The sequence below is a fragment of the Anguilla anguilla genome, chromosome 3 (genome assembly GCF_013347855.1).
Source record: "Anguilla anguilla isolate fAngAng1 chromosome 3, fAngAng1.pri, whole genome shotgun sequence".
Taxonomy (NCBI): domain Eukaryota; kingdom Metazoa; phylum Chordata; class Actinopteri; order Anguilliformes; family Anguillidae; genus Anguilla; species Anguilla anguilla.
Genome location: NC_049203.1, coordinates 51047545 through 51066833, shown reverse-complemented (window position 1 = coordinate 51066833; position 19289 = coordinate 51047545). Strand labels below are relative to the sequence as shown.

Genomic DNA, 19289 nt, shown 5'->3' with positions numbered 1-19289 from the left:
AGGTGTTGAGTCGTACTCCGTGATTGAGTCAGAGACAAAGATCATTTGATTGATGGAGCTCATTTTCTCTGTGAGGGCAGCAAGAAGTATTGAGTGGCCTGACAGAGGTCATGCATGGTGTACTCTATTAGGAAGATGAATCTGACACACGAGCAAAAATTGACAGCAGACAACAGAGACGAACTGAGATACCACAGACACAAGCAGCTGAATGGATAAGCTTTCAGTTTGCAGAAATTCATTTATTATGCAGAGAAACAAAACAAGCTTTTCTGACCTCCAATGGTCAAGATTCATCTTTCGTTCTTTGTGTTGTATTTTGTATCTTTCATTGTCCTGCAAAAAAACAGTGTTCATTGTTCTGTGGGATTTTTAAAAGCGGACGTTTCTCTCCTTTCTCCTGAAATCAGAAAGTCATGTTCGACATCTCTTACGAGCACAATACCTGTGAGAGAAAGCCCATTAATCTACCATTCCCCCCAATGTCTATACCCCCAGCAGCAGTGTTTGAAAAGCAGTTTGTACTGGGAAGCCTCTCTGAGCCTGGAAAAGGCTTGCTGCTGAACGTGTGGTCCGGTACAGACCCACATGCATGAGAGTACTTCATGGGCTGCCCATTCTCTACACAGTATCAGCAATGATGCTTTTAAAAGATGCTTATTTATCACAGCTTGGCATCCAGGTTACATTTTAAGACCTGTTCACACTGTTGTCAAGCGAGCAATAAATAGGTTTAACCTTTAAGATTTATGGTGTCAACATTGTCAGCTAAAATGCATTTTTTTAATCACGTTCATAATTAAATTGATTAAAATTGTACTTAAGCCTAAAGCAACACTTTTAATTTATTTAATTTACACGTCAGACATACACAGCTTCCAAGTGTAACATGGATTTGATATGAAATTAAAAGAATGTATTTTCGGGTAAAGCACAATGATGCAGTAACCAATACAAAAATTCAGCCTTAATTAGTTTTGAAAAGACCTGTTCTTATAACTATGATTAGGCTTAAGTCAGTTCATATGAGGAAAGCTCTGTAGGCTGGCGTTCATTGTTCGTACCAAGTTCAATAATACCAATGGTGACTTATGACCACATGACAAGAATTAGAGTATTATTTCTTACCATGTGATCATAAATGTTGCAATCAGTCATGCAACAAGTGAACATACTCCCAGTATATGTCTGACAAAAATGGAAGTGCTAATAAACCCTCACATAGGCCATTTATAACCCTATAACCACTGTCATGCAAGTCATGCATGTGTTCAGACATTGCTTGTGTGATAACAGCAAGCTCAGACCCTTAAAATACAGCCCAGCCAGCATGCCATGGCAGTACTAAAGTTAGCAGAGGAAGGAATCCTGATGTACCTTTTTCTGTCTGTCTGGCTGTCTCTCCGTCTCTCACACACACAGGCCACTATGAAGTAACAAGCACAGAAGATGGCTGCCTGCCCATCGGCACCAAATATTACAAAGGGCCAGAGTGGCATACCACGGTGTAAGTAACTGCTGTGCATATGTGTGTGCTGGCACAATAGTGTTCCTGTGTCCATCCCTCCAAGCCTACTTGAGTGTTTCTATTCCGTAATAGACATTTGTTGGGTGTATGGTAGTAAAGAATGAGCATCCCAACTGGAGGCACGATTGCACAGATCACAGAGAATATATTACATTTGTCTACCTGAACCAAGATGTCCAGAGTTCACCACTGATCAAATGATTTAAACCTATAATAAGGCAGGCTCTTTTGCCACAGGACGCACCGTTCTGAACTGGTCCCAATTTATTTTTAGCTTCCATGATGTGGTATATGGCATAAAAGACCCTAATGTCTTTATCCCTCCCTCCCTCTGCAAGACAAGCCAGGCAGAGAACTCAAATGAGGTGGACGGCTGAGATCTACTGTACATTGTTCAACTGGCATAAATGCAAATAGAAAACTAGCTCATTTTGATGATTTATCCATAGTTGTAAGTTAGGTCTCCTACTTAATGTATGTTGCTGGCTCCCCATCAGTCAAGTCCAATATATCTAGACAATGAAAGAAGGAAATTTCGTTATGCATGGGGTCTGTTCAGGATTTAGGATATTTGACAAGGACATGCTTGGATCATGTCCTGTATTAAAAGAACTAAAACTATTGTGGTGGCAAAGAGCTATGCACAGGATTAAATAAAATAAATCAAAAAATAAAACGCATCAAAACATACTGGCCACCGTGTCAGTGTTTGATTTCATATTACAAGCCAATCTATGTAACCTAATCACCAACTACATCTACTGCCATTCAGGTTTAGTTACATCAGTGTTTAAACAATGCACTTGCAAACATAAAAAATTGCATTTTCAGCCACTTCAGCAATGGATCTCCCAGAAGAAACATGAAGGTTTAAGACGGACTTTATTTAAAGGAAGCCATTACTTAGTGTTCTGTGTAAATGCAACAGGAGTGTGAAAAAGGAACATCTTTGCATTGAATTCTGGGTCTAACAGTAAATGTATAATTACAACTTTACCTCAGTTGTAAATAACTAGTATTAGACAAAATAGCAAATAAAAGGTTCTTACAGAATTAAAAAAAAAAATTATGACTGGTGTAGGGTGGGGTACATATGAAAACACTATTTCAGTTCCTTTCACCTACTCAACATTCTACCGAAAGAGACTAAAAATCGCTCATACAAGCATTATTTTAAAGCAATTTATGCAAAAACAAAGACAAAAGTGAACTGCTCTCTGATAAGAGTCCTACTCTGACAAGATGCAGCAAATGACAACAGGCTGTTTCCGAAGTTCTTTTTTTTGTACTTTTTGCAGTAGTTCATCCTTTCTGTGCCACAACTTGAGTTTTCAGCTACAAGATTTGACCGTAGCCACTGAGTTTCTCTACACATCTTTCTGACTGCTTGAGGGCTAGATGCCCTTTTCTGCAGGTAGTGTAAACAGTTCAGCCTTAAAGACCACTTTTTATCAAACATTGTAAAATTTAAAAAAGGAAAGTGAAAAATAAAAAAGAGGCGTCTGACTCCTCAGGGAGCAACCATTAGGAAACTGAGGAGATAGGATTTTGAGGAGAGCCCATTTGTGTTAGAACTTTATCTAACCATTGGAGGGGGCCATGCAGGTGCACCTCTATCCAGCAGGGGGTGCTAGTGACATCTTGTCGGTGATATTCAGCGCCCCAGCCCTAGAAGAAGAGCAACACCCTTATAAATCTCTGGCAATTGGTTTATCAGTTATTACATTACATATTCTTTAACCAAGAATCTACATTAAAAGAAAATGAACTTATATTAGCATCGATATAGTAAGAAAGATACATTTCCAACGATACGTGCAATTCCACATATTGAAAGCACATGTTGCGGTTTCCAGACTACATGTGGGAGCTCAGACTGTCATCTGCTCTCACTAAGCAGTTTCGCTCTCCAGCTTACCTTGACGAAACTCATGCGGATGGTGCACATCTTGGTGAGCTCGTAAACGGCCTCAAAGCCGTGGTTGACAGACTGGGCCAGCAGCTGGGCGAACTCCTGGTTGTTGAAGATCTTGAGGCTGCAGCCACTGGGGATCTTGCAGACGGTGGTGGGGTGGAAGCCGTGGTGGTAGTTGCAGTTGCGGCTCTGGACAAAGATGCTGGTGTCGCTGAGGCACTCGGCGTACACCTCCCCGCCCACATAGTACAGGTGCACTCCTGGGGAAGGAGAAGGTGACGGTCAAGACAAAAGAACTGGACCACTAAATGTGAAAAACTGCCACCTTTCCTGGCTAAGTTCTTATGTTTAATACAAATTACTCCTGATGATGTAGGTAGGAAGAACTCAACTCATATTTTAAACAAAACCTACATAAGTACAAAATGCATCAACACAAAATCACATACATCAGCATCCTTTCTGGTCACTTCAAAATTAGTCATCTGTACATTTGCAGGTACTTGTTCTCTGTCAATCCAGAAAATCGGCATATGTGAGGTTCTTGGTAACTTTATCTTGAGTCCCTATTTCATGTTTGATGGGAATTGTGGTACAATGCCAAATTGGAAGATGAGTTTTGCAGAGCACAGCTTAAGAAAACGAAACTAGCTATACTGGATCAGATTACTACCACAATAAGCATAAGGAAAAACATACACATTGAACAAAGTGTGGTGATTTTTTCCTTTAAAGGCCACTAGGGTAATCATACAAGAGCCTTAAACCCAGTGTGTCTGTCTGTTTGGACGCACAACACATCAATAAATATCTACTTTGTACGGATAAGACTTAATAAAAAAGTGTCCTACAAGGTTCATTTTGCAATGCTTACTTTTTTCCAGAGATCAATCAATATGAGATGTAAAAAAGATTATTTGTTGCAAAAGTAAGCTGCAGCTTTGTCTGCAGACAACAGCCTAAAGGGACTGGTAGTGTAATGTGCATGCATGTTCATACACATGTATGATACACATATATTATACACATACACATGTTGTATAATATATACATTTCTATTAATGGCAGCCCCCTTCTCTCTCAGTGTTGGAGGTGGTGCATGGTTAGAGCTGCGGTTTCGCTATGCGGTTTGATGTGGAGCTGCGGTTATGGTGCGTGGATATACAATAGCAGCTGCAGCTGTGTGGGGTTAGAGGTAGAGTTGCAGTTGTTGTGTGAGGTTAGAGGTAGAGTTGCAGTTATTGTGTGAGGTTAGAGGTAGAGTTGCAGTTATTGTGAGGTTAGAGGTAGAGCTGTAGTTATTATGTGAGGTTAGAGGTCGAGTTGCTTCACACCTTTGCCAATGTGGCGGCGGGTGTTCTCGATGGTGGAGTTGCGGTTCACATTGGAGAGCAGGCCGAGGCAGAAGCGGTTCTTGTTGTTGGAGGGGTCGGTGAAGCCGTCGATCAGCACACTGGTAGAGGAGGCATGGTAGGCCTCGCCCACGCGGTTGTTGAGCTCGTAGTAAACAATGGAGCACCAGTGGAGGGGCTCCTCGTACTCCACTGGCTGCACATCGACTGGGGTGGCAGAACACCAAACACAACTTAACACAGCACACCCACTACCATGGTATTCAATCAACACAATGTGATGACAAATATACAGGATATATCATTAATGATGACACATTGTACTGCGTGTAAACTTAAACCCTGGATTTATTTCAGGCTGTCTACAGGAAAAGCCTCTGCCATTTTATTTCAATAAAATGGGGTTTTGTCAACAAAATGCTCTAGAAGATATTTTGCAGCGTGACTTAGAACATCAGACCTGTTCTGAAGGTCAATCTCAGTCAGCACAGTGAGAGATTAGCCCAGACTTGTAGATGGCTGGGCTATCAGAGGGCATTGCAGTTGAATAACTGTGACGACCAGGGTGATTTGCACCCTGTGTTAAAAGATGAACAAGAAGTGCTTCCATTGTTTTAAGAGCACTTAGTGCGGAGATGTGAAGGGATGTGGTCAGTTAAAAAGTTCACACAGAGCCGTGCTTTGACTGCTGACTAGATTAGACGCTGATTTAATCTCTCCTGGCAGTACACGTGTTGATGTCGATGCGGTGTGTTTGGGCTGTCATTTCATTGTTTGATAATCAAACTTGTTTGAATCTCAGGAAAATGTAAAATTTCAAATAAAGGGTTTGAACTTTGCCACGGTGAACTTTGCACTCTGTACTCATCCATGTTGAACTCATGGTAGTGCTGTGATAAACAACTAGCATGTTATTATTTTGTCTGGAGGGTATACAGTTAAGGAGCCTAAAAATAAAGTTCAGGTGTGGGTCAAGCTATCCGCATAGCCTGTAGGCTATACACTCCAAATGGAGAAGCCAAGACCAACTGTAACTCCACCACACCTCAGGAGTGCCAATGGGAAATATTATGGGTTCTATGCCACTGGAGACAAAATAATAACCATGGAAAAAGTCGCTTGCAACGTACGCAAGTGGCAACTCCCCTAGTAACCCTCCAAAGGCTGACCATTTTTTCCCCTCTAAAGGAGATCAATCATTTCAGTTTAGTTTAAGTAAGCCATGCCATTATTGTGTATTAACGATGGACTCGTGCGCTATAATTTATTTTGTTCATCAACAGTTCATCTACCCAGTTATTTTATTGCTGCAAACGGCATCATTAGCATTCTTATGATCTTTCTTGGTTTTGATTTGTTTAATAAAACTTCAAGACGCTCTTCATTATTTCCTAATTACAGCATAGTGCATTAAAGCCATTTAACTACAGGTTAAATGGGAAATTAAAACGGGGACATAATTTCATACTTAGGCAACACTATTTAAATTTTGACTGTGGAAAATTCTACAAATTCTAATTAATTTATCTTATTTATGAGACTTGCTCAAAAATTAGTTTTGGAAAAAGTGACAGCCCTTGTGTGCGTGTTGTTTTGCATTATAGTGCACATGTGTGCGTATGTGTTCGTGCGTCTCAGGACCTCACCTCCTCTGGGCATGTTTTGGGGTACCATGCTGCTCCCCGTCTCCATAGACTGAGAGCTGTCCTGTCCCATCTGCTCATCGGGGGGCATGTATGCTGGGGGTGGGGTGTCAGCTGGGGGGACAGAGCACAAAGACTCTGCAGTTAGGACAGGCCCAGCAGCTGCAGACAAATGGCTCAGCATAGCTCTCCTTGGGGGAGAAACGCCCACGGACCCACACGGCTTTCATCCCATACACGCAAACCTCTGGATTACAATGTTAGAAATCCAAATCTGGATTTAAACGGGGGTATAACCACCACTCATTATTAAAAACAAATGAGTGCGTATATAGATAAATCAATGCAAGGGACTAAAGAGCAGTTTGCAAACAGTCCACAAGGGGGACGTGAGAGAACATCTTGCAGGCCTCAGTTTTTGGCGGGGGCAGTGTAAAATGTCAGGGCGAGTGCAGCAAAGCAGCCCTGTAATTCTATCACACTGCACAGTACATGTAGGGCAGGACAGAGAGAGATAGAGAGAGAGAGAGAGGCTCGGAGAGTGCAAGTATTTCACATTTACCTTTAACATTTCACACAGGTGACTGCCTTCACTACACACTGTGAAGGCAAACCTTCCGCTCTCGAGTTCTCACAGAGAGCGGCCAATGACTCATCAACTAAGACAGTAAGGACGCTGTCATTAAAGATTCCATGTTTCTCTGAAAATATCGGTAGTTTACTTTGCGACTGTCAAGTAACATACAAGTACAACTTTTACGTGAGCACTTCTATGTAATCCCAGGAAGTTCTCATATTATTCCTAATACAATGTACTTGGCACACGCAATAATCATAATGAAGACACTGCAAACAAATCACTGAAAGATGTAATCACGTTACCTGGGTTTCTTTGGCTTCTATAGTTGGTCTAATTTGCCAGCGTACGGGTTAAGCGATTTGCATTTCCCAACCCTAAAGCCTGCGGGTGAGTCGGGGGTTGAGATCAACTTAGGACACGGCGGTGGAGTGTTTGTCTGGCAAAGCCCGCACGTTAAAAAGGCCTGGGTTGGCAGTTGTGTGATCAGGGTAATTCACCCGGATTAAAGAAACTTGCCTGTCAACAGAGCCGCCGGACAAGCGCTCGCCGGGTTCCGACTGACGGCAGGAGCGTGCCTCAGCCAATCGGGGAGGGCGGACGCGTGCCCAGCGCCGGGCACCGGCCCGTGTGCCACGCAGCTTTGCAGAGCCGCTTAGCCGGCACATTCTTTGTCCGCTGCCAGCCCTGTCGCCGGAACCCAGTCCGGAACGTTCTGGCCCAAATAGAGCTTCCCCCACCCAAACAGATTTTTTTTTTGTATTTAGTTGTTTATTTCTGTAAGCAACGACCGCTAATCGTCGACGCCCTTGTCAACAGTTTCTAGTTTACCGCAGTTCAAATTAAATTCAAAAGTTCACTTTACTGTAGCATAAAACTATGTTAGGTTTTCAAGAGAATAACCTGTAGCTCTCCGATTGTCCTTTTATTCAATAAACGTGACATTATATCAAAATAAATCCATCCAGGAGATTGTCGTTGCTATTGATATCTTGAATGTAATGTTTGGTAATTCACCGGACCCTGGTGAAGGGCTGCACATATTGTTTTAAATTAAATATTGTTTTTCCCTGAAGACTGCTTTACATTCCACAAAATTTAAAGGCTAGTGCAGGCCAACAAGCTGCAACTGGCAACTCTTTGCAAAACTCAGGGGTTGCAACCTTCTAAAACTGACCTGTTCACATCAAAGCGATGTGAAGAGCCCTTCCTTACATTTACCATAGCAACGATTCTATCCTCTTCCCTGTTCAGTTACTTCCTTGTTGGTTGCAATACTCATCTGGCAAATATCTATAGGTCAATATAAATGGACGAGAGTAGCAGATGCAGTAATGCTAATGGACGAAAGTGAGATGCAGTACTGTTAATAAAAGCAGGGCTTCGTAAGAGCATCCAGTGCTTGAAGGCTGCCATGAGTGCTTCAGCACCCATGGCAAAGAAACAAAGCTGTGTTTCTTTATTCCATCATTCCAGTCTTTCCCCTGAGAAGTATGCTCACCGAAGAGCTGGTGTCACCGATGATTCAGGACGAGAATACTTGTTTACCATGCGCTGTTTAATTACCACTGTGAAGTTTTAAAAACGTATGTTGTTGCCAGTGCAAACACCACCACCCCCCCCCCCCCCCCCCCCCCAACTACCAACCCCGTACACATCACGGGCCGCTAAAAAGAAAAATTTCTATGGGAAACACTGGCACCGTACAGTACCGTGTGGATTCCTAGGGCTCATTAACGCCAATCCGGCAAAATCGCCTGAAAATTAAAGCCACAGCAACCAAACCAGAAGGTGCAGACTACGAAAAGCATCACAAATGATACCCCAAATTAAAATCCTGGAGGGCCTGGTTTTTGTTCACGCTTAATTTAAGTCATCGATTACCTGGAGTCTGCGCACCTTGTGTCCCAAGGCCAAAATTGGCTGCTCTTTGACATGAAATCGCAAAAACCGCCTGAGGCCGCGGCCCTCCGGGACTGGAGTTTGACTGGACCCCTGCGCCACACTAGCGGCACAGCGGCACGCGTCCTGCTGTTCCAGCACGCCGGAGCTCTGAGCAGCCCAGAGGCGTGTTACGCCAGCACGGTGAACTGTGCGCACAGTGGCTGGGGAACTAGACCCGTAAAGGAACGGCTGCGGACTGTAACCTCCGATGGGCCATTTCTGCCAGGCCCTCCACTCCGCTGAAAAGCGTCCAGCCGCATAAAAGCTGGACGTGATGTGAAACAGAAGCAGCTGTATGAGAAACGCTGAAAGTCAGACATATACTGCATTGATTTGTGAACACACAAATGCTGAGTTTGTCTCATTACCCTCACTCAAATGGGCAGGGTGTATGGAGAATCAGGGCTTTAATAAAATGAAAACGATGCATTGATTAATGGATATCGCATAAACCAACAGCAGATGTGCTCATAGTCAGCATGTAAAACGTGAACAGCTGGATTCATGAACGTCATGTAAAATATAAGTTGTATAAGCTACTCTGGATGATGTCATCTCTAAAGAATAATGCTTAAGTAAAGCAAAAGCTAAGTTAAATAACTGCGCCCATGATATCATGAAAATGTTATTATATTTTTATGCTACTCAAAATATTATAATAAAAAAAGTAAAAATAATTAAAAAACATAAAAGCGCTGCACACGCTACATTGGAGATACTTGAAGAGAATTTTCTTGCTCTGGACCACAAATTTGAATGCCTCACACACCAGCCCGTTTAAAGCTGGTAGGTCTTCAGAAACTATCTCTCATCACGCACAAAAACTGTCAGGGCCAATCTAACACACAGACTAAAGCTGAAATAACACCAAAAATCCCCAGAAAGGGAACTTTAAAAAAACATGGGGAGGGCTCGTGGCTTTATCTGGTGAGCGGTGTTTACTTCACTGAGCTGCTGGGCTGGTCAGCAGATGTACGGACGTGGGGTGAAGCACTCTGTGCCTCACCTCTCTTCCGCACCTCTGGAAAAACATGACCCATTACCAGCCTAGAAGAGGAACAAGCGACTGGTGCTTTGCGCATGGTTTCCGTGGAAACGATACAAAGAAAACAACTGAAAACCACAGCCTTGGGGAAAACTCTATGGCGTGAAAGTGTCACATTTACCTTCAGGTTTACCTCCAAAAATGCTGAATAAAAGTAACATGCCTTTTTGAAATATTTGTACAAAAAAGTGCAAATACTGAAAGAAAGCGGTGAAGAATACTGACGGAATAGTGAAGCATTCTGCCACCCTTTGTAAGACTACACACGTATTACAAGGGCCGTTCTCCCACCTAACCACTCTCCTATACCAACAGTTTGCGACTTTAATTTCAAGCAGCAAAGCAACCGCCTTGCCGTGGTCTCTTTCAGCTTTCATTAAAAGAAACAGCGCTCCCCTACCAGCAATGCACCCAGAACAACGCTCTTACTGTTACAGGAGCACTGTTAGTGTGTGAGCGCTGTGCCTATTTCCCATTTCCCTCTGCTCAACGCCTAAAGAGCGACGCGTGTAGGTCTCAGAGCCTTCAGCCCCCGTGTGGTGCATGCTGGGTTGTGAAAGGGGTGGAGGGTGTGGGGCGGAGGCGCTCACCTGGCAGCTGGAAGGGGCTGGAGGGCCCCGAGCTGGCGGGGGAGTTGGGGTAGGTGCCGCTGCTGGCCGGGGACGGCGGGTAGGGCGAGTTGGGGGAGATGGGGAAGGAGCCGGCGCTCCCCCCGCCGCTGTGCTGCTGGAAGGACTCGGGGAAGGTGGCGTTCAGGGGCATGTGCGGCTCGTTGTGGCTCAGGTTGCGGAACTGCACCAGGAGGCTGTGCTGGGGGTTGAACTCGCTGTGGCGGGGCACCAGGACCGGCGGCAGCACTGTGGCGGGAGACAGCGTGTTCAACCGCACTGGACCGCAGACGTCAAACCGCACGGTTTTCACCAACTTCACTTGTATCTAGTCAATCGACACTAGTGAATATGTGCGAAAGACTTTCATAACACAATCGCATTACAATATGAAGCTCAGTCCACCTTTTACTAAATTATCTGAAATGTATGCGTAACCACAATCGCTAATAAAGAATAAACACTCAAAGAAAAAACTAGCAACGATAGTGAGAGCAGTGTGATACAGAGGGAGAAATCAGGCACACTGTGAAGTGGTTCAGCTGCTGTTGCTAGCTGCAAGGCAATCCTGTAACTATAAGACAAAGGGGATTGTAGCACGAGTGTGCTTTTCCTCCGGGGGGGGGACATGTGATATCTGCCCTTGAGCAGTTCGATACCGCACATAACGTAGCTCCAGCGGCGCACCAGGGAGGAGAGCCATCAGGGCCCCCCCCCCCCTTCACTCCCACAAGAGAGAGCTTTAAAAGCTTCGCCAAAATGGATAGAAATCTCCCTTCAAATTAAATTTAAACCGTTCCGTTCGCCATCGAAAGCATCATCCATCAAACATCGCTGGTAATCTCATTACGAGAATTGCTAAAAGCTACGGTTTCCCGTCCATCTGCAATTTCCTGGTGGCCTTTTCAAAGAGGAAGGGATGGACAGTTTTTTCCTGATAAATAACAAACGACTGCCTTTTAAGTTTTAAAAATGTCTATGTATGTAGCACAGACGTTTCAATGTCCAATACACCAAGGCCAAGCTTCCTCATCAATTAAACGCTTGTGACTCATAAATGTGCATTTCATACAAAAATAACAATCCAGCACTTTGAGAGAGCCATCTTCTACACAAATGCCGGTTTTTACAAAGATGTACGATGAACCTGTTGAAAGTAATTCAAGTTGAGACGGTCTAGTGAAAGCTAGTTTGCATTTCTTCCGGGTGTGGGGCACCTACCTGGGCTCTCCACGCGCTTGTAATGGTAGGGGTTGATGCACACCTCCTTCTGCTTGGAGCCAAAGGGGTACTCGCACACCTCCAGGGGCTTGAGCTCGTGGTGGGACTGGAGGTCGGGCCAGCGCCACACGCGGCAGTAGATGACATGCGGCAGGCCCTTGCGGTGGGACACCTGGAGCCGGCCGTCCAGCGAGCGCGGGATGGTCACGCACTTGCTGGGCTGACCGGGGCTGCTCAGGGCCTTCTCCAGGTCCTCCATCGCCCCCTTCTTCTTCTTCAGCTTCTTCACCAGGGCGTCCACCGCCTTCTCGGCCCACTTCTCCTCCTCGTCGCCCTGCTTCCAGCCCAGCAGCCGCTTGACGGCCGGGCTGGTGAAGGAGAACAGGCTGGACATGGAGGTCATAGCGCTGAGTCGCGCCGGGAAGAAGGAGGGGGGGGACTCAGAGAGTCCGGGCGCGCGGTCAGGCAGGCGGCAGCAGCGAAGGCGGGGTGAGGGTGTGGGTTAGGGTGTTTGTGCGTGTGTGTGTGAGCGTGTGAGAGAGAGAGAAAGAGAGCTGGGGTGGGGGGGGGGGGTGGGGAAGGGGGGGGTTGGGAGGGAAGGGTTAGCCTTGCACCACCAAGGACAGGAAGCAGAGACAGGAAGCAGCTGCCTGCGCTCAGGAAGGCCTGGAGAGAGCGGGATGTCGCCGGGTCAGAGCCGCGCCTGGGAACGGGAGTGGGGAGCGTTTCTGGGAAACGAGTGCCCGGGATTTGCTCGGCTGAGGGTACGGGGCCGCTTGTGTCTCAGAGGGACGAGGGAGAGGGGTCTGGAGCTCGCAGTCTGGTGCGTCCAGTCGGTCGGCTAATCCATGCCACGCTAGGAGCACGCAGTCACAGGAAAATGCCTAAAACAGAGAGAGAGAGAGAAAGCGACAGACCATCAACTACAGCAGGAGTGATACCTCACAGGAACCCCGAAAAACATACTGTTGTTGGTGGGTGCTGTTATTCGGTTCAAATTCCACCTGGGTCGTTCTGCGGGAACAAGCGCGTTCGTTCTGAATTACACGGGTCAGGAACTGCAGCCAGGGACCGGTGAGCAGTGGGTCCGCAAAACCTTGCCTGCCGAGCGTTTTGGGCGGTACAGCTGGATGGGCGAAGCGCAGCTGTCGAAAAATAGTAGTGAGCTCAACCAACTCCCAACCACCCCCCACCCCCGGTAAAGAGGATGTCACTGCTGAGAGCTGCTTCCTCTAACCCCGCCCCCTCAGCCTACAGCTGTGCTACATCACCGCGTCTCCTTTTGCGACGCCTTTTTGGAAGGGATCGCACTCCGGCGGGCCAGGGCTCTCGGGAGGAGGAAAAAAACGGAGGGGAGGAAGGCTGCGAGAGGGGACAGGGGCTCCGTGCGTTTTATCCTTTCCCGGTGTGAACCCCCCCGTCCGGCAGGAGGGGCGCCCCACAGCTGTCCGCTGAGGCATCAGGTGGTTGGGCTCTTCAAAGGCCGACCTTGGGCGGTCTAAACACAGGAAAGGACTTTCTATGGGCCTGCAGAGGCGCTGCTTTTTTACGCTGGCCAAAGACAATGGCCGACGCGGACACAAAAAAAAAAACGGTGTTCTGAGCGGGGTTACGCACAGATGGGCAAGTCGTTACGCAGCCCACTTCCTCGTGTGTGCTGCGCTGTAAAAGCGCTGACCGTCCTCCCAACCGTCCTGCGGCGGCTGCCTTTAAGGGCTACATCTCCATTAACTGGGCAACCCCATGTCTATCGCTCCTCTATTTGCATCTCTTAAGTCACGCAGGAGGGCTGGCTTAGAACAGAGCTGCCCTGTTGTCTTGCAAACTCGAGAGAAGCCCTTTCATGTGGCCTGCGGCTCCTAAGGGGGAAATAAACACTAGGGACAACAGATGATCAAGACAGCTCACAGACCTTCACATCTGCAGACAAGACGCAGGAGGAAGGGCTAAGCAAAAGGCGTTCAGATAAACCCCCATCCAGCTTATTCAACGTGCTAAAGGGTACTTTACCGGCCGCAAATTCTCTTTCATTTGTTTTAACATTTACATCTGACTGGATTGTAAAATTAACGTGAATTCACCCAAGTAAAGACAAGGGTCTCACACTAGTGGAATAAATGAAACATGTAAACCGTGTGTTCAGCCCTCTGTTTGGCACATTAACCAGTGAAAATTCTCATAAAATATTTCCCAGGATTAACATTTGTTTACACAAACCAAGCCATGCAAATTAGCTCCACTGCATGTACAATGAAAGCTACATAACACAAGTTGTTTGTCTTTCCAGAAGACTTCAATGAAACTATAAGGAAACGGGAAACAAATACATTTTGGTCATCAAGGCGCATCATGATGCGTTTCATTCAGGATGAGGACACCCCGCCGCACAGCTCTGCCTGTCTAGCAGTCGGGGGCAGGGCGGGGCAGCAGCTCGGCTCGAATGAAAACAATCGAGCGACATCTTTTATTCCGAAGGGTGAGAGGAGGTGGCTGCGGGGGGGGGGCTTTCCTTTCCTTATCGGCAGCCGCTCCCTCTCCCTGCGCCGGCGGTAAGGGGCCGCGGCGATGGGGGGTGATCTCCACTACAGGAAGCGGGGCCGCGACTCTGTGGGCCCGCGGCGATAACGCGCACGCACTTCGCTCCGAAGACTTCCTTCCACCTCCCGCCTCGGGCGACCGCAGCCCGGGCGGGCGGCTCCCGATCCCCCGCCGCTCCCCTGCCGGTCCGGAGCGGGGAGCGGCCCACCCCGGCGCTCCGCAAAGTCAGACAAGGACACTTCCACTCTGGCTCCCGCTATTGATTTTCCTGGGCTCTTACGGAAATAGTGCCTTTCGCTGCAGACCAGCTTTAATGGCTGCACTCTTTCGGCAGCACATTTATCTAGGCACCACGCACCTCGTTTATCAGCCAGCGTAAGCCCACGCGGTATCATTCTGCGAGGAGGCCGTGCCCATCTACCCCGAGAGTTCCGCATTAACGCGCACGATCGTTCACTCAAGTCACTTCCATCTTCATAAGGAACAGGCATGCTTTACTACTGGCTAATAAATTAAGAGCAGGATACAGACATTCAGACCAGTCACTTGAGCATCTCCACGCCCTATAATAATCCTAAAGCTTTTGGTGTCCGTCATCCTGGTAATGAATGCCTAGAAATGGCAACAAAATCAAATGTCTTTATCATACAGTTGCCCCAACCTGCCAATTTACTTGCCTGTAGTTGTTGGCGAAATGGGAATTTCTCACATCCAGGTCTCCTGGTTTTAAAGTACACAGAGCGGTGTGTGTTTTTCCACCACCAAAAGATGTGTCACACGTACCACGTGCATTGCAGTGTGGCTTCCCTGGGACACCGGCAGCGATGACTCTGGCTACACAGATCCGTTTTTCGCAGCCCCAGCGTGCGCAAGCCCCCCAGCCCAAATGCCCCAGAGACAGTGCACCAGGCTTAATTGCCTCTGACTCAGAGCCAAATGCACTCATACTGTCCCTGGGGTCACACCTCAGCTCATACTCAATACAACCACAATACACTTATTTACCAACCCGGTGACCAGGCATGGGTCTCGACAGCCACTCAAAATGACATATTATGAGAAGAGTTTCTACACAAACACAGCAGGGCCGCTGGCGGTTTCACCTACATACGAATAAATGGAGAGGGGTGAAGTGGCTTTGTGAACCATCAGCACTTCCTGTGTATTTTCATGAGCACAGGGGTGGAAGTGTCAAGCTTCCAGGGCTGGCATCCAGACTCTCCCCCAGTACTACACCTGAACATGAGCACCATATCCACGCCAAGATCCTTTCCAAGACCACACACACACACACACACACACACACACACACATTATAATATATACATTATCCACATACACACACACAAATCTCTGAAAGCCAAACTATGAACATTTAACAATGTCTCCATACACTTTATAAAAAAGGAGACTTGTACATATTCATGTCAGCTAATATAATCATATTTTTGTGTGTACAGCATACCATGACAATCTTACCAGGGGTGTCCACACTTTTTTGGCTTGCAATCTACTTTCCCAATGGGCAGTACAATGTGATCTACCAACCAATATATTGGCAATATTGGTTCATATAACGTTGACCGACATCGGACCAGGGAGTCATTGACACGGAAATTCACCTAACCACCGGTAAATTTCTCCCATCAATTACTCAGACCAGACATTACAAGCCCATAGCTTGATAACTAAACTAGCATCTACAAATAGCAAACTGAAAGTAGCTTTTCACTATGTCGTATCTACACAAAAAAAAAAAAAAAACTGTCAAACAGTGCTTGCGTGCAATATTAAGTAGGGTGTGACAAACTGATTAAGTTGAAGATGTCACATGTAAGATACTTAATTGCATGCAACCACTGTCCATAATTTGAAGTGAATAATTTTTGAATAAGTAAATCCAACGATTTTCTATCTATATAGGCTATATAGTTCTACATATCTAGTGTTGGGCAGAGCTACTAGCTTAACTACACTTTCCAGTAGCCTCACCGTGTGTGTAGTTTAACTATTTCCAAAATAAAGTAAAATTGTACCTGTATTGGCAAGAGTAAAATCATTATACCAACATCATATCTGGACAAAGAAAAATCCCATCTTCAGATTTAAAACACCATTAGCCATCAGATATTGAAAGCAAAATTCCCGGCCCAAAATGGACCAGATTTATCGTGTCACCACCAGAACCGCTCTGCCCCATATAAAATGCATTAGAAAAGTTATCTTGATACTATCATGTAATATTGGATATTTATGAGACCATACCACGAAACAGAGTGCACAATAGTGTCAATCTCATAAATGTGCATGCTTAATGTAACTAAGTCCTGAACAGCAGCAGATTGGCCGCATTTCATGTCAATCAATTATACCTCTTTGTCAGGCATAATAAGTAGGGATGAAAAAGGGGAGAATTAGAATTTTAACTAATGCCTTTTTTAAAATGGCACACAATCCACCAGTATGAACTCCGAGATTCACTGGTCGATCGCGATTGACGTATTGGGCACCCCTGCCATAAACAGTCGAAGTAATGTCATGACTAATGTTTAGCTCCTTAGATGGAAGCTATAAAAAGCAGAAAGGCCCATAAATAATGTGCACCTCAAAAATATAGGCTTACACCTTCTGCAAACTTCTGCATTACTCTGCGGGTTCTGACTGTAAACTTGAAACTGCTTGAGTAGTTTTGGCATATTCTGCGATTTCACTCCTCAACGCTTACAGGTGCCCTAATATCTAATCTTACTCACTCTCACAGTAGTTACTTACAAAGCAGTTATTCACATTTCAATGGGTTCCAAAGAGTTAGCCAAATTTCACCTGTATTCTGAAATGTGAAGTGTCTCCCCTGTCCAAAAACTCCAAGCTGCTCAAATGCCCTTTTTGGAACTCAACGGGTGCCAGGGCAGGACATTGTATTCTATACAGAGATGACTGTCTGCTGACTTCATGAGCAGTCTATTTAAGTTTCCCATAAAGTCTACAGTCCCAAATATGCATTACCACAGTCTTTAGCAAACAGTTTGTTTAACAGCTGGTCCCACACTTCCTTCTGAAAAGATATTATAAAATGAAAGTGTCACAGTGGTTGACCTTTAAAATTAAACCTTGCCAATCAACACTTGAGGTGTGGGTTCACAGGTGACCCAACAGCAGCAGAAGAAAATCTAGAGAGCGGCAACCTTCCATCCCTACAAGTGAACCACCTCTTTTGCCAGGCTCTGATCACTAGACATGCAGGTCTATTGGCAACATGGTTCTTTCAAATGCTGGAAAGTTCCATCATTAAAGCACTATCCAGTACATAGGCAGGCAGTTGGACCAATACTGTAGCCAGAGGGCACAGAAGTGTGGGCTCAACCAAAATGATCACAGCTGCATACTTAGTAGTAATTGTGGTCAGTTTTTAAATGCACAATGACTATTATCTGAATGACATTATAATATGAATGTGTCCGGGACAAAAAGTTATTAAGTGTTTTCGTAAGACACACAGATATTGCCAAATTTTCACATAAGGATTAAAATATGAAATTACACATTTAAGTGTAATGAGACAATACCAAAAATGACAAACTGCTTGAAGAGGTAAACATCAGATTTTCAACTTACTGCAAAGAAGCCATGCTAAATATACCCATGGTGACATCTTGACTTAACTGATGAAACCATGAAAATTGCTTTTCAAAATGTGTCTGGAAAAAAACACGAAATAAAATGTATTTAAACAGTTTTATAAAAGGCGCTAGAAGACTGCAGGTCGCATCCTTCCTTCAATCCTCATTAAGATTCACAGCCAAAAAGTCATTTTTTAACTTACATTACAGCTATCAATCTCTCCAAATGTGTTCAAATCTACAACTGAGCAATGAGAGACCACGTCCGATCTGAATTGTGATAAATCCATGACAAATCACAGTGTAGGCTATAACTGAGACAATTGGTCGAAGCTATCATATTGCACTTCATATCGTAAATACGAGATAAATGTGTTAGCTTGCGAGCTACAGTGATTCCATACCCCCCTCCCCCTACAGACACGCGAATCATTCGCTTTTTATTTCAGACGTTATAAATCTAGACTAAACTTCGCAACTTTGAAACTCGACAATTGAATGTAGGCTACGAAGAAACAAACACCATTCGAACTGCTATTGTACGCACTTCTACTACAGCGACACGTTAGCTACGAACAAATGTTGAGAACGCATTCCAAGCAGGACACAAAGCTGGCCTATCCATTCTAACTCCTTCGCGTTTTGTGTGAACTGTGAAACTGTTAGCAAAGTTCCTGTTACAACGACTGGAAGCTTCTGTAGCTTACCAACTATCTGATTGACTATATTTCTCTTCAAATCAATCACGTTTGAGTTCCGTTCTTCAAACACTCTTTTACAGACGCCATAATACAGATTCTCCATTCCTCTAGTCCCCCCTCCCCCGACAAAAAGCAAGGAAAAACTTTTTCTATCACTTCTACACCCCACCCCCTATGAAAAAATTCCATATTTACTCATTAAAAGGAAGTCATCCTTAGGCCAGCAAAGAGTTATTTATCTAATAAATAGAACATCATTTGATAAGATCGCATACCTTTACAAAAGTAGAGCCGCTCTCCTAATCTTTTCCCTTTTTTTAAATCTCCGACATAAAGTTGTTTTTTTTTTTCTTTTTTTCCCTGTCTGTCTCTCAAACACTCGTTCTCCTCTCAGATGTCCTGGCGTCAACACGGCTGGAGGCGGAGCTCCGCATAAGCATATCCCTCCGCCAACTCAAAACTCTGTACTTTACCGTCTGAGGCTGTTCGGCCCTATAGTGCGAAGTAATAGAAGAATCTCTTTATTTATTAATAGGTGTCTCGGGATTTACTCTTAGAAATTTTTCTTTGTGTTTTAGTGAAGAGGAAATGTAAATG

At 45.2% G+C, this 19289-nt stretch overlaps 1 protein-coding gene across 3 annotated transcripts; it reads right to left on the bottom strand.

The window, feature by feature from the left end:
• Positions 1-216: 216 nt before the first annotated feature.
• On the bottom strand, positions 217-19125 carry smad5 (SMAD family member 5). 3 transcript variants are annotated; one of them, XM_035410158.1, is made up of 7 exons: positions 18968-19125; positions 11834-12717; positions 10595-10861; positions 6442-6552; positions 4778-5002; positions 3447-3703; positions 217-3196 (listed from the first exon to the last, which is right to left on the bottom strand). In XM_035410158.1, exons 2-7 carry the CDS (start codon positions 12234-12236, stop codon positions 3053-3055), a joined length of 1407 nt encoding a protein of 468 aa, XP_035266049.1. In that variant the 5' UTR covers positions 12237-12717; positions 18968-19125; the 3' UTR covers positions 217-3052. The 3 variants fall into 3 exon arrangements, with proteins under 3 accessions (XP_035266049.1, XP_035266050.1, XP_035266051.1); XM_035410159.1 differs by lacking the exon at positions 18968-19125 and adding an exon at positions 18699-18829; XM_035410160.1 differs by lacking the exon at positions 18968-19125 and adding an exon at positions 12838-12994.
• Between the last annotated feature and the right edge of the window lie 164 nt (positions 19126-19289).

Excerpts from the sequence above, each read along its gene's own strand:
- smad5 (XM_035410158.1), bottom strand. The coding sequence starts at position 12,236 with ATGACCTCCATGTCCAGCCTGTTCTCCTTCACCAGCCCGGCCGTCAAG. Across the intron at positions 6,553-10,594 it reads CAGCCCCTTCCAGCTGCCAG|CTGACACCCCACCCCCAGCA; the intron begins GTGAGCGCCTCC and ends CTGTCCCCCCAG. Across the intron at positions 3,704-4,777 it reads CCGCCGCCACATTGGCAAAG|GAGTGCACCTGTACTATGTG; the intron begins GTGTGAAGCAAC and ends CTCCTTCCCCAG.